The sequence below is a fragment of the Mugil cephalus genome, chromosome 3 (assembly GCF_022458985.1).
Source record: "Mugil cephalus isolate CIBA_MC_2020 chromosome 3, CIBA_Mcephalus_1.1, whole genome shotgun sequence".
NCBI classification, from domain to species: Eukaryota; Metazoa; Chordata; class Actinopteri; order Mugiliformes; family Mugilidae; genus Mugil; species Mugil cephalus.
The window spans coordinates 2,928,955-2,950,699 of NC_061772.1; the positions used below are offsets into that span (position 1 = coordinate 2,928,955).

At 41.1% G+C, this 21,745-nt stretch overlaps 1 protein-coding gene across 7 annotated transcripts in view; it reads right to left on the minus strand.

The window, feature by feature from the left end:
• Window positions 1-21,745, minus strand: part of znf536 (zinc finger protein 536) — a 190,286-nt gene that overhangs the window by 91,006 nt on the left and 77,535 nt on the right. For 6 of the 7 annotated variants that reach the window (XM_047579907.1, XM_047579905.1, XM_047579908.1 and 3 more), the window contains one exon: window positions 1,984-4,280. In XM_047579907.1, the coding sequence (XP_047435863.1) occupies window positions 1,984-4,279 (2,296 nt within the window). In that variant the 5' untranslated portion in view covers window position 4,280. Of the gene's footprint in view, window positions 1-1,983; window positions 4,281-6,994; window positions 7,129-21,745 lie in introns of those variants that run through there. The other variant, XM_047579909.1, reaches the window with a different exon arrangement.

Sequence of the window (21,745 nt, forward strand, 5' to 3'; positions counted from 1 at the left end):
TGTGCTGTAGCATTTAGCCTTTTGAGATCGTACCCTCACAAAGCTGTACAAAAACAATGGAAGGACGGCCTGTCAGATATGACAGTGTCAGAGTGACAAAAGGGTTGAATGGTGCCAATGTGTTTGAATACTGGGCTAAGGGTGAGACTACAAACTGTCCCTACACAAACATAAGCGCATACATACATCAGAATCAAGGCCTTGGGGAAACCATCACAGTTGTCAAATCACTATTTTGACTTATTTTTGTATGTATATTTTTGTCTTTAATCCTAACCGCCTTCTCCAAAGATGGTGCCCTGGGGGCAAGATTTAACTACTCAACTAAATCTAATGCATTCCTTTGTTCTTTGTTAAAATTAAATGAATACGTGCTAAATGCTGTAAGTTTTATTTTTATTTTTCTCAGACATATTTTAATTAGTTTATTTTGTATACAATATAGAGTACCTCTGAAGTTGTTGAAATGCTACAAGCTGTACCCATCAGAATCGGGGTGCTTGAGTCAAAAGAGAGAGAGAGATGCAGAGGAAGGGAGAGAGAGATATGGAGGAAGAAACTTCCAGCATTAAAATTCAGAAGATAATTACATCCGCTACACCCCCACTCTGTTGAGAAAGTGTTATGTTTAATAGTCTCTATAAAGAAAATAGGTTTTTATCTCACTCTCATTTTCATTAATTCCTAATTGGGGTGGGGGGTTGTCTGTTATTAATTCTTAGATTAAAATAAACATAGCCTGTCCCATGTTCAAACCCATCACACTACACGGGCATGATAAGGACTTCATGCCTCTGTGAATAAATAAACAATTTCATCTCCACTGGTGGAATTAAGTTGCTTACAGCCTTAAGCTAAGCCACTCTGATTTATATTTATATATATTTATATTTTTCTCAAAAGACTTAAAAGCACATCCTCGCTTTTGCAAATGAAGTTCACTTTTTTGACCTGCTTTATATGTATATCTTTAATTAGTGTCTTGTTTAGCTTAAACTGACTGATTATCGCATATTCGTGACCTAATTACTGCACACGCTTCTTAATGCCAGCATAGTGCCCCGAGGAGCAACCAAAAGTTACCTTTAAAAACTTGTGTAATCATTAGCAATGAGCCTCCCTTAATCCCACTAAACATACACTTATCTAGGCCCAGCCGGCCTGTGTTTACTGGGTAGGAGGGGGAGGGGTTTGGTTGTCTCTAACATGTTTATTAAAGACATTTATTAATCACTGTGGTTAAAATGAGTTCGTCCCTATGCTCTCCTTCTTTACTCATGTTCCACAGGGAACTAGACTGCTAACCTGCAAACAAGCGCTGGTGAAGCAGTTCACCTACTTGACTGTGTTCTCTGGAGTCTTCTTTGGCTTAACGTGAACAGTAGCTACAATGGTACTTAATAGTGCAACATAGTAACCATGTCCAGCAAAATGAGGAAAAAATGGAAATGAGGCAATATATTGTTTAACTGTACCTTCTTGCAAATTTCCACCCTGTGGGAAAAGGATTATCTTATCTATCTTAATATTTATAGCACAATGCATTTATTTTGCTTTTTTATCTTAATTTAGTGACACTGTCTATGAGTTTGTGTTTGTGCATGTGTGTGTGTGTGTGTAAAGTAACCTGTATAAGAAAGCCACTGTGTGAGGATGTGTGACTGTCTGGGGTGCTTGAAATCAAGTAACTAAGTTATGTGAGGAATGTGTGGCTCTAATTCTATATGACTTCAATTATTTTTTGTTTTTGGGGTTATTTTCCAGTCTTTTTGAAGACATGGATTTGTCATTGATATTTAGAGCATATCATATCATCCATATAATTTAAGTGATTCTTTGTGGAAGCTATATAGCTAGAGTTGTTGGATAATAAATCAGATTGGATTCTATCACTGGATTAAATAAGGAAACATCATTATGTTGTATTGTACATCATGTCCCTTCATCCACAGACTGAGCAAAAGATATAAGGAGCTTTCTTACCTGAGGATGGTGAGGAAGGATGTGGGCTGTCATCTTGGATGCTTCCTGTCTGGGAGTGTCCACCCCCAGCTCCGCTCTCTTCTGTCACATTGGAGGAGCCTGGAGTGGTGGAGCGACTGATGGACTGGGACTCGGGATCACTGGCTGAACCGCGACGTTCGTCCAGACCTTGCTGAAGTGCCTCCTCGATGATTCTCTTGTCTTTCCCATGGATTCGGGAGTGGACAACCATTTGATGGTAGGTTCTGAAGACCCGGCCACAATCAGGACATTCTGAGGGCTTCTCCTTCAGGCTGCCCAGATTGGAATGGCTGAAGTCAATGTTTGGGCTTCCTAAGCCAGCCAGGGCTCCAGGTGCCTCTGCATTACCATGGTGGGACATGAGGTCACGATGACTGTCGAAGCCTCTTCCATCCTCCTTCATGGATATCATGGCTCCACCAGAGGCCTTGGATCCCTGCAAGGCTTCAGAGAGCTGCTTCTGCTTGGAGCTATCGCTTGAAGCAATCAAGGAGTAGTCTTGTTTATCCTTTGAGAAGGAAGCCAAGGGCCCCACACCACTCATTTCATCTTCCTGTCCTGGGGGTATATGGTGCTGGTGCTGCTGCTGATCCTTAGGCATGAAAGCCCTGTCCATAGCCATGCCACGAGCCATTATCTGCCAGGCTTGGTAGCTATTGAGGGAGTCCATCTCTGCCACTTTTGCAGCTGCCTGGAGGCGCTCCATGCAGCTTGACTTGAGTGGTGGCACAAGATTCAGGCAACCAAGGAGAGAGCGTTTCTCATTTTCACCCAGCACATGGCCCATACCTCCTGCCATCGGCCCCAGCAGCTTCCCTAACATCTCCTTTTCCTTCATAGCTATCCCTGCTTTAGCCAGCAACTGGTGTTGCTCATTCAGACCCTGTTTGTCTGGTGAAAGGAAGCCTCCCTGAAGACAGGAGATGTAGCGGGAATAAAGGTTGGCATGAGCTTCCTGAGCCAGATTGCTCATGCTATTGACGGCAGCCATGTCCTGGTCACTGGGCTGGGGTGGCTTGCTCTTGATGGCAAGCTTGTTCAGATGCACCTTCATATGATTCTTGAGGAACCAGGGTTCCTTGAATCGGCGGCCACAGATTTGGCAGCAGTGTTCAAATGAGTCCTTGTGCTTTCGCATGTGGCCCTTAAGGAACCAAGCTTGGCTGAACACCTGGCCACAAACGTCACAGCGAAATTCAGTGGCCATCTGTGTGCCACCAGCTCCACCAGCACCCTGGCCCTGTGTGGTCTCAGCTGTGATGTGGGCCTTCTCCACGTGACTTATAAGTTCCTCTTCATGAGATGCAGCAAACTCACACAAAGTACATTTGTAGGGCTTATGGAGTATGCGGATGTGGCGATCCAGCTCCTCACGCTTCTTGAACTTTCCTTTGCAGAATGTACAACGGAAGCCTGTAGTTGGGTTCAGGGACTGCTCATCTTGGGTGCCAGCTGGCTTGGGTGAAGAAGAAGGCTGGGAAATGGTGTCTGGAGTGGCAAGGCCAGAAGGGGGAGGGGGGCCACAGGCTGAACCTAATTGCTGCTGATGGGTGTTAGAGCTGCTATTGAGGCCCAGATGAGGTGTTTGAGGTGTCTGGAGGAGACTGCCACTCCCTCTCATCTGCTTGTCCCTAAGGATGGCCCTCTCTTCAAGCTCATGCAGCAGCCTGTTCTCCTCTCGGACACGACCACGTCCCTTACCAAGATTCCCCAGCTTGTGGGTGCGGAGATGGATCTTCAAGTTACCCTTTTGAGCTGCTCTGTGGTCGCAGTATGGACACTTGAATGGCTTCTCTCCTGTGTGTGTGCGCATGTGCAGTGATAAGATACTGTTAAAACGAAAGCGCTTGCCACACAATGGACAGGGATACTTCCTATTCTTGCGAGCGTCATCTTCAATATCATTCATCTGCGACATGATGCCCAAGTTCTGCCCATTGAGAAACTGCTGTAGGTCAACACGCCCGTTCAACCCACTTAGTGCCCCTGCATCAATGTCACGGTTAAGTTGATTGGCTAGCAGGGCCATCTGACTGCTTATAGGTTGACTGGCCAGGGCTGCGTGGTGAGTCTTCTCATCTAAAGGTGTGGCTGCCTTCTCTTCAGGTATCTGTTGTGGGCGGTGTAGTTCAGGAAAGGCGTGTCCTAGCTGGGCAGTAAGCTGATGAAGTTTTTGACTGATGGGATAGCGGCCATTTAACACTGCATTGCTCAGATGGGCATCAGCGTCAGTAACCGCTGATGACACACCAAGACATAAACTAGAGTCCTCCATCCTGTAAAATCAGAAAGAAAGAACTAAATTAGAAATGTTTCAAATGAATTTTTGTTTTAAGATAATACAGGTTTGAAGGAAAAGGAAATATAACAAAACACTGTATTTAAAATGTATCATCCAACCACATATTCAGGACTAATGTATTTTAGGGACTAATGACTACCAACATCTGTGATGTGTAATCTGGTAAAGGAGAATAAAACTGATTGTCTTTGATGCATTATGTGTATTGTCAGCACCAACGGCCTGGAAGGATGCTGTGACTCCTTAGAACTTTTTTTTTTCAAAATGTAAAACCATTTTGGATGGAATAATTACTCTGTAAACACTGTGAGCGGTGTATAATTAAGCTACTTGTGCCCATCCTATCAGAATTCCTCCAATTACACGCCTTAATGAAATGGAGCAACTGCATTGTCGGGAAGCCACCGCAATACTACAATTATGATATTAACAATAGCACTTAAAACCAAGGGGTTACTCCAGTAAACACAACATTCTTATCTCGGTGCCACGACACTTGTCTTGGCGCAATATTCCATTAAAGAGCCGTATTACATTTGATGTGAATCACTTTGTTCTCCTTCTGCGTCTGCGTCTGTTTTCCCAACTCTCTCTGTGTCTTTCTTCTTGTCTCTACCTAACTCTTTCACAGTTCCCAGGATAGAGAAAACAATGGAAACATAAGTCAGCTGTGTTTAAAGTTTTTGCAGTACATCCAAATTTTCACTGGATAATACACTAAAAGAACAGATAAAAGCGCATCCTAATGTCCAAAAGAAATTAGAAGGTACCATTTATGCATTTATTTAATTCTACCTATGTTATCACATATATCTTCCTATAGTCCTGGACTTCCATAGAGCCTCCGAAATATATCAAGCTCCTGCCATGTTGAACTATCAGTGAAGGTGTTTCATTCCATATGTGTGACATCAGTGACATTTTATTTTTTTTATTTTTTTATTTATTTAAATATATATGAAAAAACAACAGCGTTTTAAAAGCAGATCCATCTGCTGTCCAGATGGAGAGGTATAAACATCTATCTGCACACTTCCTCACTGCTTGCAGAGGTCAAACCCTCAGTAACAGTTACAGTGGTTCTGCTTTGGTCAACAAAATATTGTATAATATCTCATTAAGCTGATTAGTATGCTGCCTGGTAACAGCGACAGCTATAGGCCCATAATGTATGATTATAATCATCAAAATAACCTTTCATGAAGAGGTAATGTAAAGAACTGGCATTAGGTGCATTTACTTACTAAGTCTGGCAGCAATGTGTCACACCCACATTAAATATGTGCACACATGTTCAGTGTACCCTTTATAGGCACAAAGGGCATCTAAGATTCTGCCACACTCCTTTTCTGTCTCTCCACCTACTGTATGTTTCTGATCTGCTCTTCGTTTCTCTTGGCTCATTTATGAACTTGTTCATTTGAGCATTTTCTCTTTTTCCCTTCTCTCTCCCCTCAGTAGGAGGTTAGCAGACATAAGGGGTGTCTGTTCTTGTAGTCACTGGCCCCTCCAACACACTGTTGATGGTGGATTCTTATCTTGTGGACATGAATTAGACACTGTCACCAGTTTCCAGTTGTGTGTAAAGGAATGTGACACTTGTGGGCTGCCCTTTGAATTCTCCTTATTCCTCCCCACAAGTATCATAAAGCAATTCTACTGAATTCATCAAGAATATAATGGGTATGTTATGTTCTGCGGGCTTATGTGTAACAGTTAGATGTGCTTCCGTCAAAGCCTACTTAAATGTACAACAGATCGCATGACTACATTCTGATGTGAGTGGAATAATAATAATGCACTCATCCAAGTAACAAATTATGTTAAAATCCTAATAGTAAATAAGTTTACACTTAAATGGAATATACTGCATAGGTGTATGTTTATTGTTAAAATTGCTGGGAAAGATACAACTTCGTTAGACTGCTTTAATAGGGCTTAGATTTTAAATTGTATTTATGTGACACCCCAGCTTCCATCACCAGTCGTGCATATATTGGAAAAGACCTTATTTGAATGGGCCCTTTTTACAGAGGCGGCTGCCTTTTGGAATAGAAATCTGTGATTTAAACTAGGCTGATGAGCTGTTGCTCATTTGGGGAGATAGCAGCTTGCCCTTTTCTTCAATTTGATTTCTGCCTTTATCTTTAACATATAACAAAGGCAGATAGACAATGGAATAATGTGAAATGAACTGAAGAATCCAGTTTGTGTTTTTTATAAACGTATCCTGGCTGACGAGCGTATGCAAATGAGGCACATTAATATGCTTGCCTTGCTCCCGAGTCATTTTATATTTTTTCCCCTGATTAAAAAGGACATTTCTTATGTGACATCCCCCCTCTGCTCACATCAACACACACATACAAGGGAATTTGAGGGTGGTGTACAAGCAGGAACACATAGACACACAGGGAAAAAAACACACTCAGACACATCCCTTTGACTGCAGACAACAATTCAATATGCGAATGCCCTCTAAAAGACGCGGTGAGTATGTTGCAACTCACCCAGCATTTTCAAATGGCTGCCCAGAGAAATCACATCAGCAACACTTTCTATTTTGACCACAGCCTGACAGTTCCACGCAAAATACCCCTGACATGTACTGAAAAACAGTTCTCCGTGCAATGTTAATATAGCAGCACTATGTCTTAGAAGATCAAGACTAAGGGATGTCATTCTTACCAGTCACATTAAGAAACGTCTCTGGGCCCTTTGTCCCTAATATGTCTCACTCTCTCTGCCATTGCTGCATAGTCTGTGCAGACCCGTTATGAAGACGTTATGAAGAACAGATGTCGTCTATAGCTTCATGCTGGTACAGTATCTGTCTGCCGTTATTCTAACCTGTATAACCTTATCATTTCCTGGCATGTGCAGCAATGCTGCCTCATTAAAACTATTGGCTCCTCTGATACCTCTAAAACCACAGAGACTTCCTTTAGCATTTTCTCACGAAGGTTCAGTTGTTGTCTTTATAGTTTGTGGTTTAATATTCAGCAAAGCACCACGTGCACCCGTAAACACACCAAATACTCTGCACATTTACACACTCACAGAAACTGATTTCACTCGGTTTCTCTTCAATCCTCAGCTTAATTATAAGTGGTATCTGTAACACAATGGAAGTATATTTCAGTCACCATTTGAATGCGCTGAGTTCATTTCTCTCTTATCAACAGTAGCATGCATCATAAATACATATGGGATTTAAATGTGCTCCTCTCTAATTGTAACCATATAAATGATTGTACAAAGGCAGTTCCAATATTAGGAATTGCTACCTATTATAAATCCTTATTAAAATGCACTTTTTCAGACATAACTCATAGTACACTTGAATTTGCCGTCAGTTTTGAGTCAGAGTTGTGTCATAAAAACTTTTCCCTGACATTTAAGACAAGATGGGGAGGGGGTAAAGGATCGAAACGCTATTAGTTGGACTTTACTTTGTTATTTTGGCATGTATCGACACAAAACCCATCGACTAATCACAATGCAATACCTCATTAAGTCCTAATGAACAAATTCATTGCATTAAACAAATCAATCATTATTCACAATGTGCTGAATTCAATCATATTTGCACCAAATCATTAATGAGACAAGGGAGTTGCAGTGACAGCATTCTGATGTTGAAGGGACAATGTGGGTATTTGCCATATGTTACATGCACTGAGAATTGAATGCTAAATATTTAGTGATTAGACAAGCAGCAGGGACATTCGGATTCATTAAAAGACTCTAAGTGTGTTTTCAAAAGTACAAGCTTCCTCATCATTTCAAAGATCAATTACCTCTTGGCAAAAGATGTTTTACTTAGAGTTAGTGCTTTGGTAGGTAGAACACACCAGATATGAGTTTCTTTGCGGCTTGTGTTTTGTTCTATTGCAGGTGGTCTTTGCAAGACGTCTAATTAATCCAATAAAAAAGCTGCCTTGTTTTCCTTCCTCTCTCTCGCACTTTGACTTCACTGCATTATTACTTTCTGTAATGAGGCGAAAACACTCTGCACTGAACTGCACATGGAAAACAGTCACACAACACCTGCCAAATTCAATCCTAACTCCATCCTGTGCCTAGAGCCTCTTGATCAAAACTCATAACTCTGCACTATCAAAAAGATGTGCAGCTTCAAAAAACTCGATTGCACTATTCTAAAAGGGGGGGAAAGGTAAAGCTGCAGACATGGCCAAGGTCTTGTCTCAACGTTGGATGTGGAGATGTGTAGGCATTTATTTTTTATTTTTCTTTATGAAAATTAACAATCGTTTAACGGAATATTAGTGTGAAACCTTTCTCCCAAAGGGCTACATGATTTTTGGGGCAATGGTTTCAGTGGTCTGAAAGAAATAGATTTCTGATTGGCTGGCCAAAAACACCAATGATGCTCACATTTTATGACCTGATTTGTGGTAAATTTCACACCTTCCAAAACACAGCATCAGTAAGACAAAAATAGTCCGTCACACAACCACAGAATATTTAACAACTGAAAACTTGTGAATAGTTGTGGATTAATATAGCCCCTGTTCTACTTTTGTGCAGAGAAAATAATAGAAAGTGAGTGGGGATTTAATGAGAGCTCAGGCTCAATAGATCTGCGGCAAATATGAATGAACAGGAGCCTCTGCCTTCCCTTCTTTCTCCTGCACAATATGTCATTGAGAGCTGTTTAAGAGGTCCTGTCAACAGGTAGTTCAACTTTCAGCTCATCCCCGCTGATCAGTGGGAGCCCTCCTGACAGCAAGAAAAGAAAGACACCGGGAGGGAGCGAGAGAGAGAGAAAGAAAAATGTTGTGGGTCTTTTTATCCGTCCGTCGCTCTGACAGCCTTGCAGGGGATGCCATGGGAGGAAGATCAATGCAGGACAAGCGGATTCCCACAGTTCATTGTTCAGGGCCAGCCAAATCATCTTCCCAAGACGGCCGGGAGCTCAAAGCTTCCCTTTATGATAACCATCCCTGGTATTATTCCCACTATGATGATGATGACCTGCAGATGTCTCAGTCTCTATGTGTGTTTATGGGTGTGTGTGTGCGTGCATGCACATCGTGAACACCTCTCCCCTCCTGAGTGAGCCACAATAGAGGTCACAGTGGCATGGTCAGACCCCTGCAGCAGTGAATAAAGCTGAGCGATGAGCACAGGATTAACAGTGTCAAACATTTGTTAAGCAGTCTGCTTCAGTTTAGCGAAGAGAAAGCCCAAAAAGAAACTGAAAAAATGTAGTAATTGACATTACAATAAACACGATTCTTGTTGTTTGTTTAGTTTTTTGTTTGCCTGTTTTCTGATACTGGCCTATAGGGAACGCTAAATATCAGACTTTGAAAACAGATATGAAGGAATTGTTTCTGTTATATAACAGATTTATCAAACTTTAAGTAGCAACTAAGACTACACTCTGCTTCATTTGCCAAAAAACACAGATCCACTACTGTAGTGCTGATGGTCAAGCATCACATTAACCCCACTACATCTATATGCATTGCCCATTCACAACCAATCATTAATTTATAGCACTTATCAGTCAATTAACTTTATGAGTTGTCTTTATACATGTCACATCACAGCTATTGTGGTTCTACTGTAGATCATCATTTGTGGTTTTATTTCTACCAGGCATTACTCTTAGCATACACTTTTGAAAACCTCAACAACCGCGTAGGCTCTCAGATCAACTGGTCTGCAGCTCACATTCAAAACGTGGCTCTTGTCTAATGTACCTGTGTGGTTTGGCCTGCTCTTTGTCTGGCAACTAAACTCTTCCTGTCAAATCAGTCAGAAAACTGGGGCACAAATCTGTGTGTGTGGGCGGGCATGTCCATGTGTGTGTTAGACAACAAACATGGCAGTGTAGAGCGCTCATGCATGGTTACACTATAGAAAGAAAGAGGCCAGAGAGACAATGGCCGCAGTGTATCTGTCATAGCTTACATCACTGGTCAGTCACTGCGCTGCATGTTAATGCTGCCAACACACACACGCTAATGTCTGTAGGTCACATTTTGGGGCAGCGCGCTGATGCACTGCAGGAATCAGTGAGTTCACGGGATTCATGAGTTCAGTCTCACTCTGATTTTCAGGTGACGGCGGCGAAAAAGAGACAAGCAGAAAGAAAGTAGTTGAATGTCAATACGGCCTAAATAACAGAATATCAGAAATAATTGCTGTTTTCTTCCACTCATGCTGGGCGCTTTCTGGTAGAGTTTTGCATAATGACTACAGTTGGGAGGGGGGGTGGAGGTAATAGTAGTGGGTGTGTGGCAGTGGTGGAGGTGGTGGTAAAGGGAGGGGTTGTTGTGACAGGTGCTGAAATCCAACTAGGGAGGCAAGGGAGACAAAGGTTCAATTTACTAAGAGGAGACTTTAATTGTTACACAGCTAATTAAGAGAGGAAGGATCTTTTTTGCACTCTCGACTATTTACTGAGAGCTGTGTGTGCATACATTGGGAGGTAAATTGTGCCTTCAAGCCAAGTGAGCCTATAGTAAGGAGTCACAGTGCATGTTGTGTGTGTGCGCTTAGAGAAAGGATAGGGCGCTACCTCTACATACAACATATCTTTTCACAGCTTCTCCACTGTTGGGAGTTTGGGACTTTCGCTTTCTTTTTTCAACTAAAACAAAAGTCTATGGCTAATTAGCAGCACTCATTACAGGAAGCGAGTCAGGTAATTATTTTACATCATGCTGCCGATAATTGAATGATTCTTCAATGTCTGAATGTCTGTTTGAAAATACCCCCCCCTCCTTCTTTTTTTTCTTTTTCTTTGAGGAAGATAAGAGAGAGGGAGGCTGGATACAGGTAGTGCTGCCATATGCTCTTGAATGAAAAAGCTCTTCTGTCGAAGCAAATGGGATTTTTAAATATTGAAACTGCTGCATGTCTTTTTAATATGACCGTGTTAAATCTCTCTTTATTCCATCACTTTGATAAACTCTCCCTTTCCATCTCTCTCCTCTCTCATTTCTTGTTTTTCTTTTTTTCATCTGAAGAGTTTAAATGGAACTTTCGCTCTTTAGAAAGAAGCTGAACTTATTTTGCAACCACGCTGTGTCTCTTTGTCATTTTTTTTCTTTAAGCAGCACATTTCCTGTTTAAGAAAGCAAACTAATCTTATCAAGGAAGTTGAGACTTGAGTGGAAATGCTTGCGATTCTCAGCATATGTTACAATATCTCTTAGAGCCCTTATAACCGCTATTGTTCTCACGCACGTTTGGTGTGACTGGGGAGCAAGAGGAAGAAAAGAAAAACGCAGCACACACTCTGCTTTCTCTACTTTTGCTTCAAAGTCAGATACAGACAGTGAGCTAATGTGGTACTTAATACTGTATAAAAAGGAATAGAGGAGAGAGAGAGAGAGTGAGAGAGCATTTTCTACTTTAAGGACAGGGTGTATTTATTACAGACTAATTGTAGCAGAGGAAGTGCTTTAGAGGGGTGTGCTCTCAGGAGGGAGGGTGGAGGGCCTCAGGGACATAAGAGAGCATGTTTATCTATCAGACTTTATCAGAAACACAAAGTGGTGACTGCTCTTAAGATTAGAGATGGGGTTTGGTGGAGTGGAGAGGGATGAAAAGATTTAGAGAAGGAAAGTAAAAAATTGAAAGACTGATAAAAAAAATGAGCGAGAGCGGAAGAGAGATGCCAGTGAGGCAGCATTTGCTTCGATGCCTATGACTCAGTGAAAGGCAGCCGTGATTAAAGCAGGAAGTTGGGTGAGAGGAGTTTTTTTTTATTTTTTTTTCTGTGAACTGGACTACAAAACACACTGTTACACATTCACATTCAGGGTTACTGTTTAGAAGAAAAAAAAACACACATTTAATTTGAGCGTGGCAGTAGTGGCATGTGTGATGTCTCTTAAAGAATGGGACTGGAGTGTCTGGTGGCAAACACTGCATTTTCCTCATTCCTCTCTGCCCTTCTTGACCTTCAGGTTCCTAACTGACTTATCTTCCACAGCAAAGGCTACAATACACACACTCATTAAAAACACACACACAGACACTTGGACTCATTTCTAAGAAAAGCTATGCAGTGTGATTTTCTCTGGGATTAGCTGCTAATTTGAAAGAATAAATTACTAGAACCTTAACAGCTCTGGCTGAGGAGTCATTTGTATTTCTGAGATGCACTGTTGTTAATGTCTAAGTGGTTAGTAAGAGTTATCAGCACCTAACAACTTTTGTTGTTTATCAGAGGAATATTTTGACATTGAATCAAAATGCCTGACACTGGCAGTCTTGCCACAACAAGCTAGTGTAGTAACCAATAGTTAGCTGTGTGTGCACGCCACTTGACGGCGTGCTGAGGAGGCTGCATCCGTTTGCCTCCAATTCTGTCTTCACACACACACACACACACACACGCACACACACACACACAGTGTCTTCTCCATGAGTTCCGGTGCAGCCTCGGGGTGTTGGATGTGGGCAGTGGTGGGAGGTGGAGCTGGGGTGTGGGTGGTTATAATCTGCGTGCCCTCTGTCGTCTTCCATCACCGCAAAACCCCTCTTCCTTTCTGTCTCACCTCTCTGGCGAACCCCCCACTCCCCTCATCCCCGCCATGCTCCTTCCATCCCTCTCCATATTTTCTCCCCCTGCATCTGATTAAGTTAACAATGTGGTGTTATTTGCATGCTGATTTTGCAGACCCCACCACCCCCATCTACCCTCTCTCTCTCTCTCTCTCTCTCTCTCTCTCTCTCGCCCTCTCTCTCAATTCTCTGACAAACAAGAGAGGCAGGATCAGAGTAATGTGATAGCACAGCAGCCAGCCAACGCAATCTGCCTCAAAGACCAGGTGTTCGCAATCCACCTCCCTCTTAATTCCTGCCTCCATCATTTCTCTTGTTTTATTCCTGTTATTCTTCTCTTTTATTCCCTCCCCTGGTTCTTCTTCTTCGTCTGCTCCCTCATCGTATCCCTGGTGTGTTTATAAGGTTGTATTATAATCAAATCTGGAGCAAGGGAGGCCTGTCTTTTTTTATTAATTATAGGCCACAGCTGATGTGAATGTATTCTGAAAGCATCTTCAAAATAGGTCGGCAGTACAGTTTGCTATTCTTATCACATTTAAATGTCAACATGGTGCAAAGCCCTACAAATTAGTTCAGGCAGGCTTCAACCCCCATTTAACATTTAAAGCGCCATTCTGTAGGGCTCAAAGAGCGATTTAAATCAGTTTACACACATACGCATATATACAGAGATAGCGCTGCGTCTTTCAAACTTCTCATTTCAACACAGACATTTAACTGCCAACCTTTGCCTAAGAGAATTCAGTTCACTGTCGGGATGGGGCGGGGTGGGGGGTGGGGGTTGGTGGGCAGAGTAACAGAACAAAAAAAAGAGATATGAAGCAACAGAAACAATGCATTAGCTTTTATGAATAATAAATTTGCTCGTTGTTCCGTGCAGAAAAGATCCTGATTTTCAGCATCTCTGCCTAAATCCACTGTCCAGATGAATAAATCAGAAGGGGGAGACATTTTCCTGAGTTGTAGGTAAATAACAACAATGATATGAAATATATCTTTTCATATGCAGCACCAACTAACCCCTATAGAGCAGCACAAGACAATAGAAGCCTACCACTGTTGTTCTACATACTGGTGACTGGGCATACCAAACAGAGTTCACCAATCTTACCCGCAAACACACACAGTCGCACACTAACATCTATTGATACAAACACAATCAGCAAATAGGAATCACGTACAATCCAACATAAAACAGTCTACATTAGTATCCTCAACAAAACACAACCACATTATCCCTCTTTCAATAGAAAATCTGAGATGGCTTGCTGTGAATTAAAAGCTTGATCCGTCGCCTGTGACAGCAGGACATAATTGAAGGAATACAAAATTAGTGAAGTTAAGAACCATGGCTTGAAACTCGTATTAAAAGATTCGTCCAATTTTAGTTTATTTTTTCTGGAGTTTTAACTGAACCATTAAGCAACAATTCAAAGACCATTTGAAGCAGGTTGCTTGGCAGAAAATGGATCCTTTGGAATAATTTACTTGGCCAGGTCATGATGACGAGTGATAGAAATTTGGTGGCACAGTGTGATTATATTCTCAGGTGTTTGTAGTGTAGCCTACAAAGAACGAAAACATAATATACCATCTTACTGCCAGGTAGAATGGATGATTCAGCTAAGATCTCAGGTTGCCGTCACTTTTTATCTTATCCCTTAAGGGGTTTTAAACACTTAACCAAACGGTTAAATATAGCAAGAGATTTTGGTTAGGGAAAATGAGGCAAATCTGAAACATGAATGTAATTTGCACAGATTTTTGGGTAAAACCCCTGGTTGTCTCCCTCGTACGTGATCTTAAAAATCTCTACTGGAAGGAAGGTGCAGTTGAAAAGGTAGGGAAACAGATAGCAAATGGACCTTGGTAGCTTTTTCTTTAGAAATGTTACTTTTTTTTATTTTTCAGTTTATTGTTTCAAACCACTTTCACATAATTTGAGCTCAAGAAATTCTATTTTTAGAACAAAAATCAGTGTGATATGATACAACATGGAAACCTATGACTCCAAACAACATTTCTGACATGGATACAGAGTTGCCCTCAAATAAAGTTTCATGCACACACACACACACACACAAATTAGAGCCCCCTAGTCAGAGGGGTTATGACAAGGCAAAAGAAGTGATGTTCAGCCTTAAGGAGAGCTTGGCTCTGTCAAGCTGTTTCATGCCATTGAGATGCAGGATCAACTACTAGCCTAGGAGACACACAAGCACCCTGAGCCCCAGAGCGGTAGGCCTGTTACAAGACTTGCTTTGCATCATTACACTGCTGACCTCAGTTGTCCCAGTGACACTACTAACGTCTAAGAGGGAACGACGCAAGCAAACAAATCTGACAATCATGGACTTAGATGAGACAGAAGATAACAAAAGTCCTTAGAAGGACATTCTGACAATTTAAGAAGCCTAAATGGTAATGCACAACACTAATGCACACTAATGCATTTATTAGTTAGTCTATGGTTACACTATAGACGACTTAGTATATATTAGGTACACTCATATGAGAACAAGAGCCAGTGTAGGGGTCACAGAGAGACTTGAGTATCCTCTTACAACTGCCCTATTACATCAGCATAAGTAAATGAATCCAAAGAGCTAACTAGCTTATAAGAGACCCAATCCCACTGACTGGCTTTCCTCTACCTCTAGGCTTGTCTATGACTCTTTCCTATCCAGCCCAAAGGAGAATGCTATATGGGTGTGCCTAATGTGGACTCGCTGAAATGTCAAAGCATTATATATCCTCTTACGCACAGAGTAGCCCCTAAGGGTTTAATTGACTATGCTGTAAAGTGAGTTTGAGAGCCTTGAGAGAGTGCGATGAAGATGAATATGTTTCATTAGAGGGCAAACAGAGCCTGATGGCTAGAATTGGCATTGAGAGAGAGGGAGAAGAGTCTAACGTGGATGAAAAATACATTTATCCATTCTCAATCCACAATGAAATGTACCGGCATAGTTGTCCGCTCCTCGGATAATCACCTTCAGTGAACTTACTGAGTTGGTGATTCACATTTACATGTGTTCATCACCACTTTCTTTTTTTTCTCTCCTGGTTGGCCTCTGTCTTTCTCTGAACGAAACTAGAAAGGAGAGAGCTTCCAACAACTGCCTGGTGACTTCAAATACTTGTCAAAAAAAGAACAGAGCAGAAGACAGAGAGAAGAGAAGGGGCCCCACTACTATCCCGCGGCCTTCGTTTACCAATTATACTGAGTACCTGCTGACAGGTGGGTTGTCACAGTGTCTGCTTGGCCACCCAACTCCCCTCAACAACCCCCCTTCAACATCCCATCACTTTCCATCACACTCTGTTACAGTTTACCACATGCTACGTGGAGGAACTCACTGCATCTTCAGGCAAACAGATGAGACAAAAGAAAGGGAGAGTTTGGCTTCGAGACTCAAGACTTTGATTTAGGAAACATTTCAGAGCGATATAAGTTCAGGGAGTTATTTACTGCTCTCTTGGAGTGGTGTGAGTTTTAAAAGGCCAATGGTGAGTTGTGGTTGCCAATATTTTCTCAAAAGGAAATTAACGATCAGGTCATCGAATAACTGTGTAATGTCAAAATATACATTACTGCATTTTCACACTCTGTCATATATCCATTGTTGACATGACCTGTTACTATTGTTATATTGTAATCTTGAAATATCCATTTTTTTTCAGTCCTAATAAAGTGATCCCAAGTTATTTTAGATTCACACATTCTCTTTTTAACTATGCCTCTCTCCAGTAGGAGGTTTAAAGATGCCCCTACCGCCCCTACCCACTTCCCCTGTCTTGCCGGCTCAGAAACTCAGCCACCCAACATACACGACTGAGACAAAACATAACCATAATGGCTCATTAAAGGGAATGGAGACGACTTAGGAAAACAAAGCAGCCTTCACTGGGCTGTCACCGAAACTCCTGTGGTGGTACGTCCAAACTCCAGCTGGTGACAGGGAGGCAAAAATGTCTTCCTCCCACCAAAACTCACATCGGTTCGGAGTGTTTTGACTACACTCGACATGTCTCTATTTGTTCGGTGACAAATCGAATGTGTTCTCAGCAGAGTGGCAGGCCACTGTGCTCCAGGGAGAGGGGAAGAAAATGCGTGCTCACCTTTTTCTCCACTATCTTTGAGAAGGAACGACTCAAGTGTTATACATCGGCAACTTCTATGAAGTTATGGTAGACTCAGGGTAAGGTTAAGGGTAAGATGAGAATTTAGCTCAGCACACATTCATGAAGTCTCTGAAATTCACAGGAAGAACAGACATCGTTCTTCCACGGGATATTTTCTCATTGATGTCGATGTCTAAATGGATAACCCTAAGCTGAACCCCAGGAAACAGGACAGAACTCTGTCAGTTTGCAAAGTGTGGTGCAAGAATCACGCAGGACTTTCTGTTTGGTAAATGTGAAGGTCGCTGTGCCCTGCATGGAAGAATTATTATTTTTATCATAAAGACTCAAGTCTTTACTGACAACAACATTTTCAGAAAAAATATGACACTACATAAATGAATGGCAATAAATCAAAATTCAGTAGAATGCTCTGGAAACTCTATCCTTTTGTCTTCCACTCTACTGAAGCTCTTCACTTTCTTTTGGAATATGTTTCTCTCTTTTTTCCTGACTGAAGCTACTGTGTATGGCTAATCCCATAGGCCGCCACTGACCCAGCACCTATTGCAGTGAAAGCACAGTCGTATCTGCTTAGCAATCCCCCAGTAATTAAGGAAGGCCCGCACCATGCCTAAACCTCTCCCTGACACAGTGTTGTGTCTGCACTGCATGGAGACAAGTTATAAGAGGCTTAAGTCTCATGTACCTGCCACTCTCTCTCTTTCCCTCTGTATGTTTCAAGAATATTGTAGATGGACAGAAGATTAAAAAAGCGATTGGAAAAATAGAATTAACCACCTTTACCGCTTTTTTAATTACTGCGAATTCCACCTCAGTGTGTGAGACACACTATAAATAGTCTCCAACTCCCAAGAAGCCCTGAAATCCAACTTGTAAATGAATGAACACACACACACATCCTTTCTTACAGAATGACCAAAAACTGAACCCGATGCTTCTCAGAAACTGGGCCAAACCATATGTCCTTCTGCGTATTTTGGGACCCAGCTAATTCATTTTTTTAATGATGGCATTAAATCTTTTTTTTTTTTTTTTTTTTAAAGAGAGAAAAGAAGGAAGATCTGAACTGACAGAGCAATGGGCCATGGGGAATATATGATCAGTCAAGGTTTTAGGCGAACTTCCAGGAGACTATAATAAGGTTGAACCTCTGTAGGATCAGCATCCAGGGAAAAATTACCATCAAAGTTGATGTGACGTTTTTTTTTTGACAGGGATAAAACTGTCCGTAATTAAGACTAACAGCATTACAAAACTGTTAAAAGATACATTGGGTGCATAACAGGCTTGTGTAGATTCACAGTTTGGGTGGAGTTAAAAGACAGAGTTAAAAAGAGAAAGCATGTGAGATGTAAGGACAGTATGTTCTAAGAGAGCTAAGATTTTTGTTTTATTTTGTTTTATTTAATTTTTTTTATTTTCTTTTACGTTAAAACAATGGATCTGTGAAAGAAAGACAGTGACCTATGCAAGGGTCATGGGTGAGGAGAAAGCAAACAGGGTGAAAAAATAGGCAGGAATGAGATGACATCTGTCATGAGAAAAGAAAAAAACTATATGTCTCACAAAATGGTGTATTCGCTACTTATCCCATAAGCAGTTGGTTCACTGTCTTTGACAATACATGTATCCAGGTCTTTAATGCATCCAAACAAAGTTGAAGCTATAAAGGAAAACATATGTAAAGTATGTTATGTTTTTATGTATTCTCTCTTCACAACATGAATAAATTTCATTTCTGAGCTATGAAAATGTTTAATAGTGTTATTTAAATACAATTAAATTAGCACCAAAAATAAAATTGCTGTTCATATGTGTTACCTGAATAACTTTGATACTAATTAAAGATTTTACATCCAGAAAGTGTCCTGTCAGCTCATAAAGTACAATTTATTGTTATGAATAAAACTATGCAGCAAAATAAAATAGTTAAAATCAGATCCACCTCATCCAATATCTGCATTAGTGTTGTATTGTTGTCCCACAAATTAAAACATCAGTATTATCAAGAATATTATCCTGTGAAAGAGCACTTTCACATTTCACTGTAAACACTGAACCGTTTCCACTAACTGCTAAAGAATCATTAAAAAACAGAAATAAAAAGAATCGGTGGATTTAAACTAAAGATTTATAAAGAATTTATAAAGAGATTTATAAAGACGGAAGTCTTCTTCAACCTGAAGTCTGCTCCACTATGTCAGAAAACATAGCATAATTGTCTTTCAGTTGACGAGAACTAAAAATAACAGACAATAGCTTTGAGATGAGCAGAGGCAAAAAAGGAGAGAAAATGTTTTGTCCTTCAGCTGTGTTTTCACTTCACTTTCCCACCCCATGCCAGTGACTGCGGAATAAACGGATATGTGAATTAAACCCCATTGTTTTAAAAAGATCTGCTTCTAAATTTAGGGGCAGCTCTCGTTCTCCCTCAACGTGAAAGAATGCACCAGTTATGTTTGTGTGTGTTTTATTTTCTTCCCTTCCTTCATCCCTCGTTGTCATCTCAGCTACATATATCTCATATTGTTTGAACAAGTGTGAGCGGTGTATCTATGCACGCGTCAAAAAAAAAAAAAAAACACATACACACACATATAGTTCAGTCATGCGATTTTTGCAATTAGAAAAGACACAAAAATAATTATTCTGCAGCGCAGTCAGTCGACATATCCTGAGTCGAGATGATGCACGGATCACGTGTTTAATAAAAAAGGTTAATCAGTTGTTAATCAGAGGATTAATAACGTGTTATTTTCTTTACAAAACCATTAATATTATGCCATAAATATTTAACACTGATAGGTCTTTTTTTTTTTTTTTTGGTGGCAGAGACAGCGTGGGGGTGATATGTGCTTGGTGATGCAGGGCAGAGTGAGCAATATCCAGACATTAATGTGCATTAATCATGCTTTGGTGAAGACAAATAAATTCATTCATGTTTATTAATACAACCTTGGAGAAAACAATACTCTTTACATTATTCACTGAGTTATTAATAAAGCATTTATGAACAGAAGGACCACAAAACACAGACTGGGGATTGGGGAGGGAAAGACAGATGACAAAAGGGGGAAGAAATAAGAAAAAGCGATCAGAAGTGGGAGGTCAGAGTCACAAAGCCAGGAGCAAAAGTTGTGTGGGGAGATGGAGGGGGACATTTAAGGAGGGATGAGCATGTGTGTGTGTGTGTGTGTGTGTGTGTGTGTGAATGAGTGAAATGGAGAGAGTGCAGATCACCACTGGAAAGCTGGGGGTTAAACAGAGATTTTCTGCCCTCACTCTTTTTTTCTCCTTGACAAATTACCCTGCCCATTTGTTAATCAAAGCAAAACAAATATTGCTTTTCATTCGCTCCATTTGTTTGAATGAACATACAGACATTCCCAAAATACTCATTCCCAGCTCAAATGTAATTAAATTGTGCCTTTAGTGAAAACATGCAGTGGTACTCCAATTAGTTGTGTTTTTGTCATCGGGTAAAGACGGAGAGTGGCAGTGGGTGCGCCCTGGGCACCTCGGTGTCCCGTCATGGAAGTGTGTCTTAGCGAGTAGGGTGGGACTGGGGGGTGCATGAGTACATGGGTAATGACAGAAGATTTTTGTTTGCAGGATCACAACCTAACCAGAAAAACAACGGTACTGGTCGATGTTTTTGTTGTAGGTGTTTCAAACAAGCAGTGACTACGTATACAGCCATGAACATGTAAAATCTTTCGCACTGGGCTACACTCGTTACCATGACAGAATTTAGCTATATATACCTTAAATAGTTTAGTTGATTTGATGCAGCCAGAACATTGCCCCAATTTCCACATGGTGTTGAAATGAACGAAAGCTGAGCTAAGATGACAGGTAAGCATTGCATTTACTGCCAATAAAAAAGTGAAGATTCAGTCGAGCTCCCATGCTTATAGGCCTTTACATCAACCCGACCTCTAAGCCAACCTTCTGGCTAGCTACAGGAAGGGCATAAAAATTCCTGTGTTGACACTGAAGTTGATTTGATTCAAACCCCAGATTCCAATAATGCCACAAGGACCCCATGTCATCAGTAAAACCAATGAACAATACATGGTGTTGGGTGCTGCGTCAGTGCTGCCGACACTTTACATATCCATCTTATAATCATTATCTTTTTCTTCTTAAAAGGCCTTATTTATTTATTTATTAATTTATTTTTAACTTTTTCTTTTTCCTAAGCTCCAAATTGTATTTTTATTGAAGGGCTATATGGATCACTTGGCAAAATGTCATCCGTCAAGCTGTCGATGAATCTATCCTTTCATTTAATGATCAGCCTAGCTGATATGCATTTTACATGGCTCCATATATCTTTAATGGGAATCAATGGGAAGCAAATGATGCTGGAAGCCTGTAAGATTCGTGTCTGATGGATGGAGGAGGTTATTTGTTGTTACGTGTGGCTGTACAGCTTAGACATGTGGCTTTGTACCATATATACCTGGATGGATGTGGCTGCAAAGATGGCTCACTCTGGGTTACAGACTGGCTTACATATGAGTCTGTTCAGTCCTGCTGCTACATTCTCCCAGTTGCCTTGTCTTCATAAACCAGGGGAGAGGAGAGGAGGGAGAGGGAGAGGCTGAGTGAAAGAGACAGAAAGAAGGGAGAAGGTGGAAATGATGAAGGCGAAAAGAAGGGAAAAAGAAAGACAATTAATGAAAGGGGAGGAGGAGGAGGAGGAGGAGGAAGAGATGGAGAGCAGGATGCTTA